At 41.9% G+C, this 25,887-nt stretch overlaps 1 protein-coding gene across 1 annotated transcript; it reads right to left on the minus strand.

Moving 5' to 3' along the window:
• Positions 1 to 22,925, minus strand: TNFSF11 (TNF superfamily member 11). Its single transcript, XM_050912333.1, has 5 exons — positions 22,704 to 22,925; positions 15,244 to 15,411; positions 8,488 to 8,533; positions 8,307 to 8,405; positions 1 to 892 (listed from the first exon to the last, which is right to left on the minus strand). The coding sequence occupies exons 1-5, from the start codon at positions 22,923 to 22,925 to the stop codon at positions 471 to 473; spliced, it is 957 nt and encodes a 318-aa protein (XP_050768290.1). The 3' UTR covers positions 1 to 470.
• Between the last annotated feature and the right edge of the window lie 2,962 nt (positions 22,926 to 25,887).

The following is a 25,887-nucleotide window of genomic DNA, read 5'->3' on the forward strand; positions in this document are numbered from 1 at the left end:
TCACACTTTCATAATCTTGGCCGTCTCAGGGTCAGAATGCTCAACCCCAAGCAAAATTGAGCCCTAAATGCAAGTTGGGAGCCAAGTTCCGTCCTGCCCTACGTTTGCGCCAAAACTAGTAAGAGTAGCACAGGTTAAAAAGTCAGGGCAGAACTTGGAAACAGAAGTTCAATAATATTAATTGGTCTGATTTCAACTACACCAATGTAAAAGTCATAATAACTCTACTGAAGCCAGTGGCGACATATGAAGTAAAACTGCTATAAGACTGAATCGGGAGAACTATGTAATTTTGCCCTTCTATGCATTTGTGGGACTCCCGCTGGAGTCAGCACAGGGCAAGAACGTGTCTTTAGAGATATATGGCTTATACAGATGCAATTGGGTTGCAAAAAGATTTTCAGTTCTGTCTTCAAGTTGTTTCTGGACCACTAAAAACTCAAATAATTTTCAGCACACGAAAGAGAGATTCAGTCTAAATCCCTAACTTTAAATGCCCCAAAGTAAGTTGCTTCTTGTGATGAATCCAGTAGCAATGGGTTTGATACCTGGATACTTATCATTTCACCAGATTTTAATTTAAAAAACCCTCCTACATTTACAGAATAAAAATGAAATTCTGAATTCCCTGACCAGTATTTGGTGCTTCCTCCCTTCATCAACACATCAGAGCGCCTTATTTTAACGTTTGTCTTAGTCATATATACCATCAGCTGAAGCCCTCTTTTAGTCAGATTTCCTGAAGTTTCATGATGTCTAAAACAAATGTTGGCATAAAGGTAGTAAAAACCATCTTGATTAACAATTAGTTTTCCATCACTGAATGTCATATTTGATAAGTTTGCCTGGCCTTTGTCATGATGCCAGGATGTGAGGTTCACTTTCCGAGTTCCTAAAGAGGGGAAAAAAAAAAATTATTTATAATCATTTAACAAACCCCAACATTTAGAAAGCAATCTCCAGGTTTTTAGAATCAATAGCAACTACAGTTATATAGGCTAAAGTGAATATTAGACAATTATGATAAAAATCTGTAAGAAATTTCCTTTTTTCATCATGTACTGCCATATTTGGCTTGCTATTTATAACTGTCTGCCCTCCCACCAGAGTATCTGCTGGACCATGGTACAAAACACTTGCTTGGCCAATAGTTTGATTATGCTAAGCAATCATGCAACAAGCTCTGTATACAAATTGCATTCCACCTAAAACTTTAGTCGAGTAACAGATACTTGAGAGGAATTTGAAAAGAAAAATTACTAATGAAAAAACAGCAAATCTTGTTATCAGTCTTGAACCTGTTAAGTGTTTGCAAGGAATAACTAAACAAAATCTGAAAACAAGTTAAACTAATAATTCCCCAAAGAGAAAGCTTATGAAACCTTCCCATATTTATGTTCTTGTGACTGTAGTGGTACAAAGGTAAACATATTTTCATTTCAGAACACCAAAAAAATGGGGAAGTCAGTACAATTGTGCATCTTTAGTACTACACAATAAGTTGCCTAGACTGTAGATAGCACTTCAAGTATTTATGACATAACAAACCTTTTTATGCAAAAGCTACGTTTAGACTTAACCCAGTGCATGCATATACCACAATAAGGCTCCACAATCCGGTTTAGTCATATCCTAGATATCTAGGATAGTGGCCCACAGCACAATCCTAATTCTTCGATAATTGTACAAATACTTACAGCTGGGCTATTATAGCTATTCGGGAGGTAAACTCAGTTTCTTTGTCTAATATCTAGTGGAAGGTCTTAGAAAAAGAGCTTTAGGAAGACAGATCTGACTCTGGATGCATTGCTCTTTTTTTCCTTTTCTTATTTTTATTTATTTATTTTAAAGTATTTTAAGTTTCAAACTAGAAACAATGAGCTGATATTCCATGCTTGGAGAACAGTCCCCTTCAAGTTCTCTTAAGCTGGAGATCCACAAATTAGGAAAGAAAATTATTATAATATTCTCTCTCTCTCCATAGAACATCATGCATGTGTGAATCCAAATACACGTATAACAGTTACCAAATCTGACTACCAAACAGGACAGATTAATAGAATTAACATATGTAAACAAGCATTATTGAATTCCTTCTAACAGGTACACGTAAGCCTTTTCAGCTCTGCCCGCATGATGGTGGCCTGGTAAACAGGAAGCTGTCCCTTATCTGTTAAGGTGACTGAATATTTTGTGAAGAGAATGAAAAGGAGCTGAGAGATTGGAGATGTTTTGATTAGTTCGTTAGCTCAGCACTGTCACTGAAAGCTAACTTCACATACACAGGTACAAATGTCCCCCAGGAATTCTGGCCCAAGGGCACCTCCTGGGTACTATCACCAAGTAGCCACATTGTATCATCTCGTGGAGGTTTCAGGCTGGTCAAGTCTCAGATGTCACTTCATTTAGATCCTACTATTGAGGCTGTGCTAAGAGGTGGCCTGGCAGGAGGTCAGATAGGCAATGAGAGATCATTTGAGTCTTCCTTCCAAACCTGGTCACATTTGGTACTTCAGATTGGTTTTGGTGGCACAGTTTTAAGAAGCAGCCTGCAACACCAGCCCAGATAGCATTGCTACTACAGCACATGTATTATGTAGAGGTTTATCACAGTACGCTGAGGAGCATGCCCTGCAGCACACATCCCACAGTCCCTTCCACCTCCCCAGCTTCACCACCATCCCATTATAGCACCCACCTCATCTCACAGCCTCTGCCTGCAAAACAGAGGAACAGGCGACAGTGGGAGGAGAAGATGCAGGCAAGGCCCACGGGCATGCCCACACAGAGGAAACAGCACTGTCCTGAGAAAGCCACACAGGCCCTGACCCTTCCTGATACACACAAGCCACTAACACTCTACCATTTACTCAGTGTAATACACAGGGCGTAACACAACAGATGAGAGTTGACCAACTTGTCCTCCTAACCACTAGCAATTTTCAGCACACAAGACTAACTCGATTTGCTCCCTCCCACAGCAGTGGGTCCACACAAGCACCAGAGGACGTTACACCTTAGGCTCCCAGCGCATCTAAATGCCTGCTTGGAATATTCAGTACCTTATTCTCCCAACATCAAACCAAAACAATCTATTCCCACCAAACTTTCCATGGCACACGGCAGGGCCCAGTGCCCTCTCCTCCAAGCATGTATCAAGGCATGCCCCAGAACCATCAGTGCTCACAAGCATGCTGGGGAAAAGCCCCAGGTATATTTGACTAGTTAAAAAGATGCCTCTTGGATTTGTTTGTGCAGAAAGAAGTGAGGGGAAGTGGGGACAGGGGAATTTGAGAGCTATGAGTCTTCCCCAACTGCCAAGGGCAAGCAACTTTTGCATGTGAGAGGAATACTTTGACAGTAGTCCAGAACAAAAAGCTTCTGGCATTCTTCCACAAAGACTTGAGCAAAGCACAGGCTGTCAAAGGCAGATCATAAATAGTTGCTCCCCTATGGCTCCAGTGCAGCCAGATAGAAATTATACAAGCAAAATCACACAGAGAAGCCGTCTTCTGTGCAGTGCCTCAAAAAAACCTCTGAAAACCATCAATTAATTGGAAGTGACACTAAGATCTTCAGTCTCTTAGCCTGGAATTATTCACCTGCAAGAGATGCTGAGATAGGGGTACCAGAGTACACCTCTGAAGCACTGGGGATAGCTGAGGAAGTTGTAGGACTTCTTGTGCACAGTGTCAAGTCTGCCAGAAACACTGCCCCAAGAAGGTTGGGCTACCTTCAAGATGAGGAGGATAGACAAGGAATCACTGCTTGGATCGGAGGAGAGGCACATCAGAGATACGGGACAGGAATGTATACATACGACAGAACAGAAAGGCATGCTGTGACTGACTGCTGGCACACTGGGCAGTTGCTAGGCAGATTTTATTTACCTGGCAAGTAAACTTTTTAGTTGCCAGTCTTAATCAAGTAGCAATTTTCAAGAAATCCTTAGTGGGAATGCATGATTCTCTGCTGAAGAAGGGGGAAGAGAAAAAATAGGTGCCACAGTCACTTGTAATTAAGATGCTAAGGCGGGGCTCTGGGTCAAGTTTCTTCACACTGTTTTGGTGTTGAGGGGAATATGCATCATTCATCCATGGTCAGGTGGAGGGACAGGCCAAGAGATGATGGAAGATGACCCTATCTCTTTTGAGCAGAGGATTAGCCTAGATAACTTCTGGAAGTCCCTTTGAACCTAAATTATAATGCTATGATTGTATTAACTGAGGCAGATGGGTATTTTGCCACAATCCAGAGCTTCAGAAGAGGCATGCCACAGCCAGCAGCACAGCTCAAAGACGCATTGGTACGAGTTATGCCATGCAACCTTTAATGGAAGGAGCAAGCAGGCTCTCAGCACTTCTGGTGGTAATACACCCAAATTGGGAGACACCAAAACAATCAGTACCCCAAAACACAGGAAGAAGAGAAAACTGGAGCATAAAAGTGCCAAATCAACTGTCCATGTATCAGAAACTCTGAAACATAACCCAAGCCATGGGACAGTCAGAAATGCTACAATACAGTATCTTCTGTGATAAAATTTACTATGGAGCCATGAAAAAAATAGCACAAGGTAAGTCATGTTGACAGAGAAGGAAGAGGTCAGAGAGATAATGAGTAAGATAACCTTCCAGACATGGTAAAAAGCATTATAAAAAAAGTCAAGATAATAAATAGTCTTTCTGGTAACTGAAGACAAATCAAAACAATGTCTTGGATATTTGTGAGCATGAACCAAGACTAATACAAAAGAGTTTCAATAAAATTAATTAGTAAGAAGGAAGACAATGGGAGAGGAACAGAGGATAAAGTAGCCCTGTATCAGTAATTTGTTTGCATCCTAGTAACTTTCAGGTATAAATAAAGCCTGAGGAAAGGACCAGAGCACTGTTTGCTCTGAAAAACTGTTTTGGAGGCAAAGGGCAGCTAAGCCGAACCTGTAGCTGTAAATAGCTCAGAATACTACAGTGTTTTCTTAAGTCAGCTAAAGGTATCAATTCACATCCCAGATGATATATTTAACGCTTATATTTATTTCTGTTTGTGATTTTCTCCTTTCAACTGTGACTAATTTCTGTAATCAATTTATAAACCAAAATTCACTGTTTTCATTTAAAACCTAGGTAGCATTTATAGTGAGCTCTGGTAAAAACCAACCAGCAAGCATCCAGCTTTAACCTAAGGCAGCAAACCTAAAAAATACACACAGCAAGCCAAACCACTACAGCTTCTGCAGCCAAATGATGGGTGGGGACACCAAGATCTGGGAAGGGTTATTTTCCCCTTCCCTCGCACTCTCCCCAGCTGCAAAAGTCCATTTGGGGCTTGATATTATTGCGTACCAGGTAAAAGGAAAATGTTCTCTCACAGACACTGCTCAGTGCCCCTTCATGAAGGGTGTTCAGTGGAAAACTACTTAAAATAAAATCCTGTTTGACAGTGATGAAGACTGATTTTTTTTTTCCCCCGACCTTGTTTATTCTGGGTCAGAGTGATGACAGTAGAGAACCTTAAAATACTAAGAACAGATCTGTCCAGACTCATGGATGGCATAAAACAATTTAGAAGTATTTCAGACATGTAGGGTCTGAAATCAGGGGAAGAAAATAGAAATTGCCATTTGCAGTCAGAGGAAACAGAATGGGAGAGAAAAACTCCTGGTGACCCTCAGGCAAATTCTTCATCCTTTATGCCTCTCATTAACCTTTATGCCACCCAGCCAAGTGGGTATTGCCTCATACCAGTGAGCATGATACTGAAGTGCCTCACAACCAGTAGGTTCAGGGTTCCAGCTATCCATAAGGATACAGCCCCTCACTGCTGCAATGCCCACAAGGACTGCAGCAGCTGTGCTCATGATTAACATCCTGGCAATACTCTTCCAAAAGAGGCAGAAGCCGTATGTGCCAGATCAGGAGGGACTATGTCCAGCTCATCACATTGGTAAGGGGTTGATCTGCTCCAAGGAGAAACAAAGAAGCTTGCTGTCACAGGCACTGTATTTCTGAGAGTTCCTGCAGCCTGTGCTATTAAAAAAAAGTGGAGAGAGCAAGCAGGAGCAATGCCTCTCTTGCCATTACCCACCGGTGTGTTACATCAGTCCCTAGAAGGTTAATGCAGTGATGCACAACAGTAAAAATTACCAGCTGCCAGCCCTGATAAAAATACAGTTTAGAGCAACATCCAGGTAGACAGCAAATACATTCTCCACAAGAAAAGATGGATTTCACAAAGTGTGACACTGACACACTCCACTTCTGTAGATATAAGTGATCTGTCTCTATGATTAGCAAATTAATTGAATCCTTCCAAAGACAAAATGCTAAGACAAGTTTACTGATACTGCATCTTCTACTGTTGAGCTACGTCAAAAGCCAAAATCTGACTGAAATAGAAGCTTGTCAGGAGGCATTTGAGCTACTAAGAAAGCTTGTAGAAGTTCTGACTGCCATCTGACAAGCTGCTTAAGCTCTCTGCTTATAAAGCTCTGGATCTTGGCAATGCCAATGCACTTGAGGGAGAAAGAATCCTATCCCTCCAGGCAAGAAGCTAACCTCTTGTGTACAGAAGTGCTTTGTCTTTAAATAGAGCAAGCGCAAGGTATTACTATGCAGGCTGCTGAAATCTCAGATTTCAAGCCTTAACACAGCATTCCCCTTTGGTTTGGTTATATAAAACAGAAAAGCAATGCACATAGCTTAACAAGTTCAGCACTGCACAATGTATACATCTTCAGAGGAAGAAAACAGTGGTTTTCAATCAATGCCCTCTCCCATCTTGAGATCCTCTGTCTAATAGCTTCAGAATAAACTCTGGTTTACTTCTACCACACCAATGATGATTGTTGCATTGAGAATACAGAGAGAAAAATCTCAACTGACAGTGCCTCAGGGCAAAAAAGGAAACAGTACTAAGATATCTTAAAATTGTAGGAATGAATCTTTTCCTCTGCAGAGTGTTCCAAGGCAGACTCATGTCTGGTTCCCTCATATTGTACTAGCAAGGATATTCCCAAAGCCACCCAAAGATACCTGCGGGTAGAGAATAAGAGCTCTGGCAAGATAAAAAAATGCCATCCTCTTACCATAGGGGCAGACAAAAGCCCCAGGAACATTTTTTTCCCCTACTCAATAGCTCAGAAACATACTGCATCCAAGTCAACACACTGACCAGAAACCCTGTTGCTCAGAGTACAATGCTATGATCTTTGATCTTCCTGCTACTGGACTAGATGGATACAGACAGACCCTTGTGAAGCTCTGGCATGTCTGAACGTCAGGAAGACCCTGGGAGTCTTGATGTGAAAAAGCCTATACCAGCCCTGCAACATAATAATGAATGGAATACAACAAAACCTTTTCAACATGCCATTAGCAGAAGGAAACACTTACTATAAATTCAGCCCTATGCTATGAGAGTGCAATGTACCCACAGAGGGCGGGGAACTAGCAGGCAAGTTATAATAATGACATTGGGACTGCAGTTCTAGGTTTTCAACACCTCAAAATGAAAGATGTGCTTCCTTTATGGCGAGTTCTTACACTGATGGGCACCTGACATGGATGTGGTGTGTATTCAAATAAGATTCTCAGCTTCCAGATCCACCATGAAGACAAATGCTGTGTCACCCAGTACAGACCCGATTACACTTCAGCACACAAACAGAGTGTTGCTGTGAAGGGGTGAATAGGTGGACATAAGATATTCTTGAATTTTACAACAAAAACCAACACATTTCTTCATCTGACAACAGGACAAAAAAAAAATCTTAGACTCAATGGAAGGGAAACATCTTTCAGCCTGCAAGATCTGGATTCTGGCCAATCTTTGTGCTGGTATATCTTTGTATGTATGTGTGTATGTATGCATACATCTGTGTGTATGTATACCTATAGCTGATGTCCAGTGTGAGTGAAGAACTCCAGATGGGCCCTACTAGCCAAAGAAAATAAGAAAATTCAGAGGAGAGCATTCAATGCATATCTTCATTCCTCACCTGAAGACAGCACAAAGAGGCAGGCCAAGCCCTCAGAGCTTGACCATGAAAACTGGTCATTTGAAATGGAGGCCATTCAGCACATAACAGACTGATGTAAGATACCTGAGGCGAAGTGGAGCTATCCTCCTGTTAACATTACCCCTGCTGCCTCTGAAATCCTTTAACGCATCCAATTTATTCTCATTAACAAAAGCCATTTCTGAAATCCCAGCCTGTTGCTAGTATTGCTGAACTATTTTCATATACTTCACTGTTTAATACATTTATAGTAGCATTGGAAGTATTCACATAAAACCGAACTTACCAGACGGAATATTCTTATCATCAATAATGAGATGGGCAAATGGCTGCTTCTCAGGTTTGTTTCTCTTGTACAGATCCATTCCTAATGCCTCCATTGCAGCTAGAGATAAAAGAATTGCATTACCTCAGAAAGACAAATTTAGTATAACTAAAATATGGCTTATTCATAAATCAGCACCTACCTTTTTCTGGTCTTGGTGGTGCTCTTCCCATGACACGCTGCACTTCCTAAAATGAGAAAGAGCCATTGCTTTGACGTTGTCTTGGTTTTCTAATATTGCGTATTGCAGGTAGTTTGCACAATTACAACACCCTGTGTGTATGTATATGTGGGGGATTTACTACCTAGAGTATATTCAGATGCCTGGGATACATATTCTCATATTTACATGATGTAATATGAACACACAGTTTAGCTGCCACAATCAAATTACTTCCTCTGTCCCATACTTCTACTAAAAGTGAATAGGAATGATGTGTGTATGACTGCACTATTTATTGAAGTAGTGGTGACAGGACATTTACAACCTTTCCTACTTACTGTACTTGGAATATTTCTCTAAGTATAATGGAACAATGACTGCTAAGAATGCTTCACATAAAACAATGGAGTTTATGAACTGATTTAATTACTTGGGGTCAAAAGGTAACAAAAGAGGCCGTTCTACATAGGGACTAGTGTGTAATCACACTAACAACTAAGGAAAGCTAAGCTCCGAATTTCATTTGTGATGAGGTAAATGAAAACCTCCACCCCTCACACTTGACCACTAACAGGGAAGGTTCCAAGACTACAAGGCTTTATAATTAAGGCTCACTTCTAACAAGGTACGCAGGAACTGAAGGATTAAGCATCTTCCACATCTGTACTGGACCAAATGGACTGGGTGCCAGAGTTTGGAAGTATGCATTCTTCAAAACTGCAGATAATTTTAACATGAATGAAACCCATGTTACCCAAAACCAAGAACAGCACAAGTAACAGACATCAGGCACCACAAAAAGCCTTGCTTTTAATAATCCATGCCTGTTTTCCTCTTGAGAAAACACACAAACAGCAGTTTTCAAAAAATCTAAGCAGCCTGTTCTTGTTACAAGCCTGGACTGAGTCTTGGTAATATTAGTTCAATCCTCAGTTCTCTCCCCTGTTCCCCCATGACTCTCTTCATCTGTTTTCTAAAAAACTTCTACTCTACTTGCTATTCAGAATACTTCATACCATGGAGCCATCAAGAAGATGTTTAGTAAAAGGAAACATTTTGCTGAAGATAGCAAATCATATCTCATCTTTGAAACCTAAGAGTGGTCCTTTGTTTTGTCTTTATGTCACACATACTGCTGTTCATCTGATTCAATACCATGTATATGCAATACGCCTCAGATTTGGCCACATCAGCAACGTTCCACTGTGCTCTCAATCACTGTGGTATTTTAGAATTTGAAATCCTGCTTTGAAAACACCTGAAGTCCTGCTTTTATGTAATTTTGCAGCCACAGTGAAATCTGTAACGCCTTAGCCAGTGCATTTATTACTCTCACTTTCCCCTTTCAGTAGGTGTTTAAATGTTAAACCAAAATGAAAAGCCACAGCAGTATGGAAGTTGTAGTATGACTATCAAAGCATAATACTTCAGCAGAGATATGCTGATTTTGTAGATAAGAATCATTAAGATGCTTTCTGCTGTAGAGACAAGAAGAAAAGCAGAAGAATTGCAACTTCAAAAGAAGCAAAATTCATGTCCACCTCCCCCATTTACATTCACTTTCCCTCTCTGATCTTCCTACTTCAATGTCAGTTCTAGGAGCACGAAAACGAAGCTCAATTCTAGGAGCTGCACACCAGCATCAGCCTCTAGCCACACTTGACTTCTTTAACTTCATCAGAAATAGGAAAACAACAAAAAATTGCAAGTACTAGATACTGCAAAAAGTGGCAAAAGCCTCTGAACAGAACAGGACAGCAGGTAAAAGAGACTGGGAGATGGACCACACTCTCAGAGATTACTGCACCACACCTACTCCCAACCCTTTCCCTAGAAAGGGGAGACTCCTTTGTTTTCTTGCTTTCTTAATGGAAACTTCTCAGATGTGGAGTCTGCTTTTGTATCCTTTCCTTCTGGGGGATGTGATAATGTCCTTGCCTGGAGAGCCTATTGGGCAGATCCAAAAAGAGCTATGTACCTTTTAATCTCCTATTATCTAAACTGGTACTAAAAAATATCCCATGGTTGGTAACTGCATAGCCTCTGAAGTCCCTGAACTGGCCAACTGCTATCCTCCTCTTAACCTACATTTTTCTTGGGAGTATAGAGTTCTGCTTCTGCACATTTCCAAAGACGCTCTAGCTTGAGCAGCTGGGTGCCTCACCTTCTGAGATCTAGCAGCGTGACTCAGCTCATCTTCCATGCAGAAAGGCTGTGGTCCTCATGAAATGCAGTCTGAGCTGCTTTCTTTCTAACTGTTGGTGGTGCTGTTCATCTGCAACATCACCACTTGGTAAGCAGAACAGCTACCCAGGAAGACCTGGGTCCACAACTCTCCTTGTCCTGATGGTCTTGAGCCTACTTTCCTGTTTCCTAGGAGCATCCCTCTGACAGGAACACTCTCCTGTACTCCTCTTGAAGCCATGCTACTATGCAATTAGGAATGCAAGTGTCATTACAACAAAAGGGAGATTATAAGCGTGAGTCCAACACTAACACACTGAGAAGAGCTGGAGACTGGCTCATGTTCATTGACTCTTCTGTGTGCTTGTCATTGGATTAGAAGTGGCTAGCCTGTGGCCAGAAAACAGAAATCCTCCATCAGCCGAGTTCTCCAAACACTGGACTAGTGTCATGTTCTTTACTTGATTCTGACCAGCCCCACAAAATTTTGATATTCCTTTCTGTTCTGTTGCCCAGGCTTCCAAGAGGAAGCTGAAATACATGAACTAGTCCCTAGATAACAGAGATGGAGCTGTGGGTTTCCTCCTGAAGAATAAGCAGTTCAACACTTCTCTTGATTTTTTTACTTCATGCTTCTACAGTTCCAAGGTGCTGATACACAACATACCTTAGAAAAGCATTTTAGCATGTACTTGCTTCTGACCCTGAAGGACTCAAGGACCACGTTTTTCAGTGGGTATCTGAAGATATCCAGATGTCTAAAGATGACCTCTTAGTGGGATTATAAAAATCCCCTGGTATCCTTACTGCAAGGAATTAAGAACTAGGATTTTCCAATTCTTTACAGTATCAACTGCATTCTTTAGCACCTGAATGTCTTTAAGCATCTCATACCTAATCACAATGTACACTACCATTAAGAAAGCAAAAACAACTCAACAAAACCTGTCACTAAGACACTGCTATAATGGCATGAGAACTGCTGACAAAATATTGCCAGTGACTTCTCTTAAGACTGCCACCCACAGAACCATGTGCACTACCAAGCTGTGTACAGTTTTTCTAAAAATAACTCAACAAAAATCACACCACTCTGTTAGTCTTATGATAAGCTGCACTTGTATACCTTTGCGTCATTTGCTCACTGCCCACCAAGTCAAATCTGCTGGCCTGCTTCCCACATTCCAACCTCCTTCATACAGTCACTATTTAAGCAACAGACAAGCAGCCAGTCAAAAATGAAAAATGTGTCTTCCTTCATCCAAAAAATTTAAGAGGCCGTTGAGAAGTTGCAAAACTTTCACATTTTAAAAGCTAAAATCACGCTTTAAGTACCTGGAAAGTTGGGAACTGCTCTTTCCTCATCCACAGCAGGCTGCAGGTTTTAACCCTTAGCATCTCAACATCTTCAAAACAAAAACAACTCTTGCTCTTCAAGTTATGTCCAATGTTGAGGATGCAGAGACAAGGCTACATTTGAACACATTACATTGGTGAACAGTTTTTCCTCTCCTTTGGCTTTTACAGTATCTCAGTATCTACTTTGAGCAGTTATAAGTAGCCTTTTGAGACCAATCAGAAGATAACCCCTCTGGACATTCATGTATTGCTTCAGCTGTGATCTTAAAGCTCCTTTATGCAGTTGTTTCTTCTACTACCTGAGTGCTTTAAGTCCAGCTAATACCAGGAAGAAGTATCTTATTATATTGCTGGAAATTCAGCAATTTGAAGAATGTTAATCAGGAAGGAAGTGAAATAGAAAGTACATGAAACAATATTCATCAGAAGACAGTTTAGAGATCAGCCCTACAACCTCTATCCAAATAAGTAGTCTATTCCCTGAAGAAAAAAAAGCCATGTAAGGTTGCAGGATGGAAACTGTGAAATTTTAACAACTTATAGCCATCAGTCATGAAACCTTGACTTTGTCCATAACTACGTGCACTTTAAATGTCTGCTAAGTATATAGATCTCTTTATAAGGGCTGCCCTGGAGGTCTAGCAAAGTACTCTGTTGCCACGTGGGAGACTAGTTTATGCCTGAACTCCCCAAGCTGCTAGAAGCTGGGAGTATCACCAAGAAAAGTTACTTATGAATTGACCCAAGATATGTTTGTAGTCCTTTCTACTTCAGGCTCACAACAGACTTCATAAGAACTGTGGTTAGTGCATCTGGACTGCCAAAGGGTTTTTAGGGTTACATGCAAAAAAAAATTAAGCAGACAGGCTAGGAAAGTATATTATTTGTCTGCTTGAAAGTTTACATGCAATATTGAAAATGTGCTTTCTACTGAGTAAGCTGCTCCCCAAGCAGTATTTTTATCCTGGAATATGTTAAGGAATTCATCATTAGATTTTGATTAAAAGAAAATCTTTAATTATTATTTTTTCAGGAGGCAAATGTTTCTAGACTCGACCTTGCAGCCCTACTACACTGGTTTTCATAAGAGCACTTTCATTTTCAATGTCAATCCCTGCTTTAGATTTAAGCACTAGGTCTACAGGTGTGCAAAGAAAACAGATGAGAACCAGTACAGTAAGCTAAAAGCTGTAACCAGACCATAAATCTGAGCAAAAGCAAGTTGTCTATTTTCATTTCCTGAACAGCTTGAATTGCAAAAGACAAAATATTGAAAAATCACAAAACGTAAACGGTATTTTAAAGTGTTCCATTTCAGTCACTTAACATGCTGCCAACTGAAATGAGGATACTGGTTCTTAAAACACACACAGGTTAGATTCTCCTTCAGGAAAGTGAAGAAAGCACAGACGATAGGAAACCTCTTTCAAGTAACATTAGCTGCATTCCCACACATAAAGGACTAGCACAACTGGAAGTAAGATTCAGCTGCATCTCTGCCCTTCACTGTAGCACAGCCAATGAAAGGCAGAGCTTACAGAACATGATAAAGTATAATTTTGCCTTAACACTGTTTCTTTCACTGCTCTGATATACCAAAAAGATGCAAATGTAGCCCCAGGCAAGCATTTTCCTAACTTTATTTTTCTCTGTGTCATCAATATATGATGACAAAGCATCCAGAACACTGATGCAGCTGCTTAATACATTCAAAGGAAATTCAGAGTCTGATTACTTTGGCAAGGGAAATTTTATTGTTCTCAAACTAATGGTCATCAGCCAAAAAAGTTATCCCTACTCACTACTTATCTTGGCCACGGACATTGCAGCATTTAACCTCCATCCAGAATGGCAGGATATGCAGCCTCAACTAAAGCCAATGCCTTTGTTGAGTAACCAGCAGCAAATGACCAGAATACAGGGCTTCCCATTCACTTACTGTAACAAGCTCCTTACTCTGTCATGGGAGCTGCACGAACAAGCAGTCTAGTACCAGCACACAGAACAGAAGTTGGTGTAGTGTGAGAGTCTATAAAATGCTGGAGGAAAGAACTAATCCTACATAGTTAACCCCTTTTTTTTCCCTTACGTTTTTAAAGGAGGCGGCTAGCAAAAGGGACAAGACATCAACTCCTACGTTTCTTTAAGTTTTGTTCACAAAAAGATCTGTCACTCAGGGCACCCTGTTAAAAGCAAACACTACATTAGCACAATTAAAGTACTATATAATTAACTCAAGTACAATTCACTCTGTAAAGTGTGAGTTCAGCTCAAATCTAATGTAGTATCCTTTATGAAAAACTGACAGTCCTATGTAGATGTGAAGAAGTAAAGTTGTAATGGACCTGGTAAGCCAGGAAAACCAAATACTATAGCAGACATTCAGCTGTTAAATAGCCCATAATTAGCACTAACCACTATCACAAACACACAGAGATCAAAGGCAGTAACTGCAGTAAGAGGTGATTGTGACATATATCCAGCTTGCCTAGGCTTCTTCATTAGGGCTGACTTCTTTAGCTGACTACTTTCATTATTTGTGTTTGGGAACAAGTTGCCATTCTCAGCTGCTGGGCAAAGACTGCCCAGTTATTGTGCTATGGCAAAGTAGCTCTTCTGCCAGTGTGGGAATGGTCTGCACAGAACAGAGAACTGGCAAAGTGAGCAAAAAAAGAAAAAGGAGATACTATCCCTCATTTTGGGCTGCAGAAAGAGTAAGAAACAAGAGCAAATGTTATCTTCTCCGTCTTTCAGGCAATATTTTGCTTGTTGATGATCTTGACTTGGGAGAATCTTGTCAGAAACAGAGTCAGGAAGATTGCGTTGAAAAAAACGTGGAATTGTCCTTTTTTATGAACATCTAAAGTGTTGGCAAACCTATACAAATATTAGGATAAATGACTACTATCCAGGCCCATCCAAATGTCAGAATGGTCAATCAGCTAACTGCAATCATAGTTTTCTCAGTGGAACTTCAAGTCTTCCTCTCAAAAAAAAAAAAAGTGTTTGAATACAGAATTGGTTAACCACTACCAGGTTCATGAGCAAACACAATATGATCTTGGATGCAACTTCAGGTATTATTCAAACACTAGAAAATACTTTATAGAACTTACCTCCAAATACAGATGTTGGAAAAATTGTTGCAAGTTCAACAGAAATAAAGGAACACACAGTTTGTCTGCCACTTACCTTCTGCACAGCTCTTTGGAGAGCCTGTTTCATGCTTCTACATGATTCTGGCATTAACTTCACTTCTTGATTTTCAAAGGATGTATCATGCAAATCTGTATTTTCTTGATGTCCAAAGAGTGTTCTGACACAGTGCGCATGTTCTTTTGAAATTCTAGTAGGGTCCATCTGAAACAAAAATATAAGCACAACCACAGTTTTAAGTGTCTGTCCAAGAGACATTAAGAGCATTTAAGTCAGGGAAAATTTTCAACCATTGAAAAGTTTGGCATCTAGCTAAGTTTATTATCTAAATTTTCATTGTAAACAATGAAGACAGAAGAAGTTCCCCACATGCAGGTTTATTTCATCCAAGAAGCATGTGAGATAGGAGAATGAATTATCTGCTGGAGCTGCCTAGTTCATTAGCTTCGACTAGATATGTGACTTTCGAAAGTTAAAGATAAATCCCACTCTTACAGTAAAATCATTAATCCTGAATTCCATTTTTCGACCACTCAGTGCAATATCACAATTATTTTAGCAGGCAACATACACAGCCATCCTATCTGTAAAAACTATAGTTTGCAAGGTGACACACAAGTGCCAAGTAGAGGAACTTGGGGAAAGTATGTACAACATCTAGCACATCATTTTCAAGAGGAGAAACAGAAGAACAGAAGCCAGTTATCACTGAAACTATTCTGTGGGCAAGAGATATTGCTGCATGAAACAGTCACCAAGTAAGGCAGCACAAATTCAGAAAGACCAAAAGATGATAAAACTGTACCACAAAACACCTCTGCTTCATGGGACAAAGACTGGTAAATTTAGAATATCTGCAAGACATTTTTAGCAATCAGTCTTTGTGATTGAATCAAGTATACTTTTAAACTGTAAGTTTAGAATACTCCTGAATTCTATCAATTTGATAAATTGGAAGGATATTCCAAGGATTAGGATTGTGCCTTGGCAGAGTTTAATTGCATAAATATTATTTAAACCATTTCACCCTCTCTTCCCACACTCCACATACTTTACACTCAAGAGATATTAACCACTATCTTTCAGAGATGGCCTAAGACTCTCAGCAATTGTTCTCAACTTGTATTTATTCCACTTTTACTTCAGGCTTGAGGAAGGGTTTGTGCACTCAAAACCTTGTCTAAGTTCTCTAACTCTATCAGCTGGACTAATAAAGAATATTTACTTCTATCTTTCTGCATAAGGTGGAAAGACCAATTTTATCTGAGAATTACAAAAGATAATACGTTACTTGTAATCACCATGAGGGAATGCCAAGACATTATGGATAGCGCCTGACCAGTGTTCAGCTTCCTTTAACATAGCACTGAACAAAACAGAACATCAAAAGGAAATTTTGCAGAATACAAAACAGCCAGAGTGAATCAAACATGTTATATCATTTGTTCACACGAACATGAATTTGACTCCCTAACCCCAAAAAAGAACAGAGTTAACTTAAAAGCATAAGGTTAGGATTACAGAGCTGAATTTAAGTCTACACAGGCACACACTGCAGAGAAACATTTGTTGCACAGATGGCAACACCAAATGCTGCCTCCTCCATCACCATCCTTCTGCTGAAGTCTCCAGGTGAGAGCTGTTTTCCCAATTCATTCAGACCAATGTCAGCCCCTGTGACCTGATTTAGCTGTCTCAGTTATCCCTACAGATTTGGAATGAAACAGGTCAGAAAAGGCTCACCTGAAGATCAGAAGACACCACAGCTTTGAGCAGAGGGGTAGAGATGAGTTACAGAATGGCTTGGAGGCAGTAACATCTTCCTGGGATGGCCTGACATAGCTGAATCCAAAAGAAAATCTATGTATAGCTGTTACAGCTCTATGAATTAAGCACTAAAAACTACACTAATGACTTCTGAAGTCAGCTAGTGCAGTGCAGCCCCATTAACTGTTGAAGCTGATCTAAACCAGCACCTCTGTGCTCTCACCTTCTTCACCACAAAATTTTATTCCTGGTTCTCAATCTCCTCTTCTAAATCAATAACCTGGGAGGAATTTTTGCTGATCTAATTTCCTGAAAGATTAGCATCCTGAAACCAACTCACTCCAGGTATCAGACAAGCATAAGAGCCAGTACAGGGACAGGCACAGGAATGAAAGAGCAGGAAGGCAGCACTAGCTTTAACGACTGTAAAACTGCACCCTAGAATTATCTCACCCAGTATGTTCCACTAGCATCCAGAACTCAGAAAATCAACTGTAAACTGAAAGAAAAAAACTGAAGCAGAAAATGTTTACCAACAGCTGCTAAAAGGCAGTTAATACAGAATGACCTGGGTTGGAAGGTACCTCTGGAGGTCTCTAGTCCAGCCCCCTGCTTGAAGCAGGGCCAACTTGTAACTCAGGTCAGGTTGGTCAAGGCCTTGTCTAGACAAGCTTTGTGGAATCTCCATTGATGGAGACTTTTAACCTCTCTGGGCAAACTGTTCTACAATTTAACCACTTTTATTGCGTAAAAACACTGGTTTTGATGTCCAGCTACAGTTCTCCTTGCTGCAATTTATGACTGCCTCTTGTTTTTGCTGTGCACTTCTGAAGAGCCTGGCTCTACCTTTAGGTAGCTAAAAACAGTGATTAGCTTCCCTCACCTTAGTCTGTTCTTTGTTAGGTTCAAAAAATCCAGTTCTCCATTTCTGATACACTACGGTCCCTACCTATCACAGTGGTCTTCTGCTGGACTCTCTCCAATTTGTTGATATGCCTCTGGTACCGAGGGACCCAAAATAGGACCCATTATTCCAGACGTAGCTTCTTATGTTGGGGTTGTTAGGGACCTGAAGGTACTAGGGCCTTCAACAGGATCTGGATATCTAGGTCTTCTCCCCTCCACACACATCACAGGATAGAAGATAGAAAGCCACAGCAAATAACTGCCAGTAGATACTGCCAGTAATTCTACTAGTGAGAGACTATTATGCCAGCTTGGGATTTATTTAAACACATCTTCTGAAAAGTAAGGCAAGAAAACTAGGTTTTACAACACAAAGATCATGAAATTTGTAATGGCCTGAGCGTCCAGCATGACAAATCATGCGTAGCGTACTTACAGCTATCACCCATCAGCAATCAGTCAAATGTGTCACACAACACTGTGCCAGAACAGTAACAGCAGATTGTACAGAAGCACTTACTCAGATTACAGTTTATCTGCTGAAGGTTTAAGACAGAAAACCAGCATCTCTGCAGCTACAGTTAAAAGACTGAAGGCTTAATGGAAACAATAACTGATAGCTTCAGCAACTTAAGGCTGTGCAGCCCATTCTGACAAACTGCAAGTCTCTAGAGATTTAGTGTTTGATAAGGTGAAGCTCTGATCTTGGGACTAGCTAACCTACCTGATTGCCCTTACCTTTTTCAAAGAATACCTAGTCTTCACCACATTTAACCATGGAAATTTGCCTTTTCAGACAAGCGAGCTTTCTCAGAAATCCTGCATCTTTTATCTTTATAAAGAACATGTACTGAACTGCCATGGCTGTAAACAGACATTACCAAGCACTGAGACCAAAACTGTGGGCAAGACATGATGCACAGAAAAACTTTCAAGGACATGTTTTGAGAAGAACTTCTAAAGAGCCAGATGAAATACTGGAATGGTCTACAGAAAGCAGCTTGCTAACTTGCAAGGCACAGAGACCTTGAGCACCAAGTCCTAAAGATTTAATACCTGGAAGAAACATCAAGATGCAACCAAAAATATTGGAGAAAGCTTTATAACACATTAAGTAAGCTAAATACCCTAGAGGAATTAACCTATTTAAAGAGAGGAGTGTCTAGCTTATTTTTTCCTATGTTACTATTGTGTATACAGCCATTGTGTCTAACCTTGGAATCACATCAAATCTTTTGGTGCCCCTTGATTTTCAGCATCTCTCATCATTCTAGTTGCACCTCTGGACTTTCTTCACCTAACTCAAGGCAGCCAAAATTAACTCCAACATTGTGGGTGAGACCAAATGAATTTACAGAATTAAGAACCAATTTTCCGATGTTGAAAAGATTCAGTTTGGTTTTAAAAGATACAACACATTCCAGCCACCTTTACCTATTAAATGTTGCCTCAATTATGCAATGTTACAGTATCACATTCTGTACTTACTCCTTACAATAAGCATTTAATGTTTATACTTGCACTTATTTTCAAACTTAAACCAATTTCCAGATTATCAAATATCACTTTGCACTCCACGATCTTTCTTAACCTCCGAGAACGGGTTCTTCCAGGCTTCCAAAAAGTGCTAAGGACCCCCAGCAAGCTGTTTTCTGTTAGCCACTCCTCTACAACACTCACGAAACTTTAGATGAAGTCTGAAAGGAGACTTTAAAAACATACTGTAATGAAAGTCAGAGTTCCACAGATGCATGAAATGACAATAAAAATCTGACTTCCAGGTCCCCATTTATCCAAGTGTGAAATCTTCAATATGGTAGAATACAAGTTAAATTAAATACTTCACGCTCTCACCTTGTGCTGTGCATGAGTCTCTATTACATGACGATCTCCAGCTGCTCCGAGTATCTAACTAAATTTTCATGGCATTTTCATTGATCATGAGCAAATACTCCTCATGAAGTACAAGCAAAATAAACACTTAAGACCAATACATTTTGTTAGTGTTTAATTTCTTGGATTCAGTACATTGCACAAGATGGTCCAAAAAGAAAAGCAAGAACATCTTAATCTTTTTACATTTCAGAACACTATTACAAGAATATTGGTAAAATTCAATTCTTAGCTTTTTCTTTCTTTTTAGATATACCAGCTCATCGTCTCATTTGCATTGCGCTGCATTATTTCTTGGCCACAAACATGTGTTTACCCGTGAAAATCTAGTGTCAGTCTTAGTTATGTCTCTTGTGAAATTCCAAATGCTCAAGCCACAAAATAAACAAAACTAAGGAAAGACCAAAACCTCAACTATTGTCTCAGCTCATATTGTGTCATGATCCAACCCAAATAATTTTATGCAAATACAGATAAAATGTGTATGGTAAAACTGAGTCAGAGTTTACTCAGCCTCTTAGGTAGGGGTTTAAAGAGCTTGTAAAACACATAATTTCTTAATATCAGCCTATACAGTCAAATCTTGCTAATTCACATTTAGTTAATTCACCAACCAAACAATTCAAATCTTTTAATGCACAGCTTCTACTATTAACTTCTCATTACTTTAACAAAATACACCACAATACTTAAGTTCTGTTATTAAAGCACAAATTTAGATAGCTGAAATCTGTACTGAAAAGTACAAACTGAGATAGCTTAATACAACTAAATTTGACAGCACTCTTTTCAAAAGAGGTCAGATCATGTCCCATATAAATAAAACAATCTGCAAGACAGTTAAATAAGACTTAACTTCTGCAGGACCTACTATATTTTTCCATCTATTTTATGTCACAATAAGAAATTTGTGAACAAATATGGATTACCATATCTTACTATTGTGAATTACGTACTGACTTCAAAAGTATACTTATTATTCTATTTTTCAGTGACAGCAAGGACGACTTTTTCTCCACTGGAAATTTTTCAGGCAATGACCTCAGTCAAGTCTACATCTAGCTACATCGTCTTTTTTAGACGTTTCAGAAGTTCAAGTTTACAAAGGACTTCATCCAACAGCATTACTCCAAATCTACAGGAACAAGAAACTGGCAAGAGAATTAAGCTGCCAAATGCAGAATTACACCCGGACTATGTAATTTTTTAAGTCAAGGAAGCAGAAGAAAAATAGCCATTATGGTAAGAAAGCTCTTTTTACGCTTTGTTAGGCATGTGTGAAGCACTGACATGAACCTATCACAGAAAGAGTCCCTAATAGGGGGGAAGGGGGGGAGGGAGGTAAAGAGAATGGAAAAATAGGGTTTTCAAAAAGTATACTTTGATCAGTTGTTTTGATTGCAATGGCTCTCTAGCCTACTAATCAATGTATAGCTGTGCATTTCTATGAGCTATGTTTTGACAAAGATGTCTTTTCAAGTTCATGCAGATCTGGAGTGAAAAACATTTCTCTGCCACAAGCTGAAGTAGGCATTAATTTATTTCACTGTCAAGCAAACAAGTAGCTTTAAGCTACTTTACACTGAGTCCCAGAAATTAAATGTCACTTTTCTGAAGCATACAGGATATGATTAACTAAGTACTGTATGTATCACTGTTCCATTTTATTTTTGTAAAAATGGCAAACACAAAGGCATTGTCAGTAAGAAAATACAAATTGGTCTGCATAATAAATGATCAGCACCATTACTGTATATTTGTTAGTCATTCATCTGTTTAAGTGGGTATACATTTGTGCAACATCTGGTTTTGGAGTGGACTTCATTAAGAAATCCAGTCTGCTACATCAAGATCAAGCATATCTACCTAGAAAGTAAACCGAAAGAAACCGGTTTCCACTCCCCGCTGACTTCAAATGAAAAGTACACACAACAGAAGTACGACTTCCATGAAGGCTGTGAGACCCATATTAACAGAACTAATTAGCATCCGACAAAAAAGCCAAGCAGAAAGCTAACACCTAGCCCCAAGAAGCAACCAGCCGGCAGCCCCCCACTTCCTCTGAGAAGACTCAGCCGTGGGGAGTAAGAGACGCAGCAGTGACTGAATCCAGCCAGCCAGCCGAGCTGTTTCCAAGAAGCGGGCTCCTTTTCTCTCCGAAAGCCTAACCGCTCGTCACCTCATCTCCCCCACACCGATACCTCCCTGTGCTCCTTTCTGCACACACCGCTGCCTCTTCTGAAGCGTTCCCTGGCAGGCTTGCGGCCTGGCGGGCAAGGGGCAGCTCTCAGAAACGAGCTCCTGAGCTACAAGTGGGCACCTCTGGCCAATGCCTGCTAACGCACAGACTCCACTCCGCAGTGCCCCCGCGCAGTCTGAAGGACAAACAATCCCAAGTGGTGTTGTGTAGCGGCTTTTTTTTTCCTTAAAGACGTTTCTCCCACTGGTGAAACATGGCAGACAAAGACCTCAGCCATGTCAAACCCCTCTCTGGTGAATAACTGAAAGCCGACCATTAAAAATCAAAGCCCTGCAAGACTTCAGGTGAAGGATCGTTAAGCTGCTTCCCGAGTCACGGACCCCTCATGTCCGACCCCGCTGAGAAACCCTGTACCCCTATAAACACCAGCAGGCCGGAGCACTACCTAGAACACCTCAGGCTGCGCAGCTCCAGCGACCAGGGGATAGCACAGGCCGGGCAGGGTACCGGGAGCCCTCCAGCCTGACGCCCTCTTAAAGCTGGGCCAACTTCAGAGCCAAATAAATGTGTTCTGAAAGGTGCGAGGCGGTCGCTGCCGCCCTGCTCGGCAGCTCCCTCACAGCGCGGCTGCCGGCGCCCAACGCCCGCCGCGAAGGCGGGAAGGGGCCGCGCCAACCCCCTCACCCTCACCCCGCCGCCGTCTCCGGGCGCCAGCAGAGGCGCCGCTTACCTGCGCTCGGAAGTAGAGGAAGAGGGCGACGCTGCAGACCACCTGCCCCAGCCCCAGGAGGACGAGGGCGGCGAGGAGGGAGCGGGAGGCGGGCGGCGGGTGCGGGTGGGCCGGCAACGGCGGCGGCTGCGGCGGCGGCGGGGCGCTCTCGTGGGCGGCGCCGCTGCCCAGCTCCTCGGAGCCGCGCAAGTACTTGGTGTAGTCTCGGCTGGCGCGCCGCATCGCGCCGCGGGCAGCTCCGCACCGCTCCGCTCGGACGGCTCCAGAGGCGGCCAGCGGCTCCGCGGAGCTCCCCAGCCTCGGCAAACAACCCCGCCGCCCCGACCGGGCACCTCTTATAAACTGGGCGGCCAATCAGCCCCAGGCGGCGTGCCTCGGCCCCCCCTCCCCGCCGCCGCCACACACATCACCACCGCCCCCTCCTCGCCTCGCCTCCCCGAGCAGAGAGCGGCCCCCGCCGGCCCGCGACGGGAGGGTCGGGTCGGGTCGGGTCGGGTCGGGCCCCCCCGCCCCAGCCCCCGGAGCCCTGGCCTCCACCGCCGGGCCGGTCGCCCAGCGATCGTGGTCAGCGTTGCTCCTCCTCGCGGAGCGAAACTCTTCGCCTCCCCTCCACCATGAGTGAACAAAGTACAGGCAGCCCTGCCTCGGCCGGCTAGTGCCGGCCACCGTCTCCTTGCCCCCCTCTCACCCTTGCCCTTGCTCAGGTTGGCAATGCACCCGGGCGGCCCCAGCAGCCAAGGCCTCTCTGAGCCCGTGGTTGCATCTGGAGGGTCCTTTCCCCCAAATCCCGGGGTACCTGGAAGCAGCGTGCACCCCGGGTGGGCCCTCTCGGTCATCCCCTGGCCCCTTTGGTGGGTCCAGGTCCTCAGGGGACCAAAGGCCTGTCAACGCCTCCATGTCTGAACTCACTCCTCACTCAGGCCAGGCTAAAATGAGCACAAGTGGTGTTGACTTGCGCTGTCCAAAACAGGCAACACAGTCCAGAGTCTTTTTAAAGGACTGGGGTAAAGAAATGGCAGAAAGCTGTGCTGGCAACTGGCTGCTGCTGAAACCAGATCAGAGCCTCCCCATCTCCCCTCACACAGCCGGTCTGCTACAGAGGCATTTCCAAACGCTTGGTTAGGAACAACATCTTCCTGCGCTCCCCTCTTCCTCATAAAGTCATGCTACAGTTTGTAGGCACTTTCTTATGGTTCTCTGGGGGTCCTGCTTAGGTCAAGTCTCCCCTTCATATACTTGCTCATTTAGAGTTTGTCTATTTATAGTCTTTCCTGCTTCCATGTAGTCTTTCCTCCCTCTGGCCTTTTGCTCGTCAGTTTATCTACACTTTCGGGGATGTGACTATCTCTTCAGTAGATCCATCTTATGTGCCTGACTAGTCCACTTTGTGGAAAGCGTTCTCGTAAATCCTATGAAAGTGCTTGTTGCAAAGGCAGTGCAGGTATACCAGGTCTGCAGCCCTGTAAAATTCATTGGGGAAATGGTCCAGACATAAAAGCAAGTGAGTTGAAGTCCGGCTCAGGCTTTGAAGAACATAGGAGAATGACACAGATCCATGTAGGTCATTTTGACTGTAGAAAAACAGTCTAATTTTCGACTCTTGGTACATGACGGAATATCCTGTTTAGGTCTGCCTAAGCTAAGAAACTGAGAAACTTCACCTCCCAAGGAGGTTGACTGAACCAGACATGATTACATCCTCCAACAAATTAAAGGAAACTGTCTGAAATACACCAAACCACCATGCAACAAGTTACTATCAAAATAAGCTGATATCATTTAACACTGGACCCAAATACTGCAATAACAATTACTTCACCAACAATGAGACATCTGAGAAATGATGGTGAGAGCACCTGCTTCCCAACATCACCCACCAGGAAGTCATGGAGCAATACCTCAACCTGGAATGGCTACCCCTGTCTCTTCTTTCCAAATGCTTACATTTATGCTCGGAAATATTGGTAGCATTGTGGTCTGTCAAGAATTGGAGGAATTGCTTCTTTAAGTGTGTCTCAACTTTTCTGAAAACAAAATGAAGGTAAACTAGCCACGATCCCCTGTAAAATAACCGTGAAAATAGTCTCACATTATACTGAGCTGGACACCCCTGAATGAATTTTACGTTGGTCTACAATAACAATTTTTTCAGGAGAGGCATAACAGTGAAATAATTTTTTGAAAGATACAACTGGGTTTTTTAAGAGTGTACATAGTTTTTAAAATCCGGTCACCAATTAGTTATTAAACAGTTGATAAAGGAGAAGTTAGGATAACATCAATGATGCTAGCAGATGATTTTTGATGCTTTCATATGAGAAGGAACTCAAGAAAGACCTCTGCTCTTTTCACCTTGGAGCTCAAATTTCTTCCTAATGAAGAAGGAAAAAATTGTGTACTCTTCTTTTGCCACCTTAAGACTTTAATGTGCTCTTCTAGACTGTTACAGAAGGAAACCGAAGGAGACTTTCACTGAAGAGCTATGAGGATCTGCAGACACCATCTTTAAACACTTCGTTATATATGAGAGCAGCTTTCTCCAGAACAACATGCTTCCTCCAGGATCACTGCTTCATAAACTATCTTCTTACTGGCACCATCTTTCGTATTATCATCACTATGCCACACCAGGGAAGCATTACGCCTGACCTGCATGCCTAAGTGATACCAGCCTTCTAACTGGCATCTTATATATATCAAGCCCATCTATTTCATCTTCATCCACAACAATTTCATCCTCCCCAAATCACAGATGCAACTACAAGCACCCAGGTACTTGTATCCAAGCACCAGGATATCAGGCTCTTCAGGAGTCACCTCAAGAAAAAGACTTTAACCTTCCTCACCAAACCAGCGCGGGTTCCTAGGATACAGTAGGCTACATAGATGATATCTGTACTGGAAACTTGGATTCCCTCATTGATTTCTACCACGAATTCAGCAATCTGAATTGTCCATCAGACTACCTCTGGAAAACTTACATCAGCATCAACTTTCTAGACACCAAGGTCAACATAAAAAATAGCAACCTTCAAACTACCATATGCAGAAAATCCACAGACCAACACACCTCCTTCCACAAACCATCAGCTATCCAAAACACACTAGAAAAACTGATATACAACCAGCCCACAGACATCACCTCATTTGCTCTGAGGAGAACATTCATGACACGCCCTCACAA

The sequence above is a fragment of the Gymnogyps californianus genome, chromosome 1, assembly GCF_018139145.2.
Source record: "Gymnogyps californianus isolate 813 chromosome 1, ASM1813914v2, whole genome shotgun sequence".
NCBI classification, from domain to species: domain Eukaryota; kingdom Metazoa; phylum Chordata; class Aves; order Accipitriformes; family Cathartidae; genus Gymnogyps; species Gymnogyps californianus.

Excerpts from the sequence above, each read along its gene's own strand:
- TNFSF11 (XM_050912333.1), bottom strand. The coding sequence starts at position 22,925 with ATGCGGCGCGCCAGCCGAGACTACACCAAGTACTTGCGCGGCTCCGAG. Across the intron at positions 15,412-22,703 it reads TCCTCTACTTCCGAGCGCAG|ATGGACCCTACTAGAATTTC; the intron begins GTAAGCGGCGCC and ends TTTTTGTTTCAG. Across the intron at positions 8,534-15,243 it reads TCCAAAGAGCTGTGCAGAAG|GAAGTGCAGCGTGTCATGGG; the intron begins GTAAGTGGCAGA and ends TTCTCATTTTAG.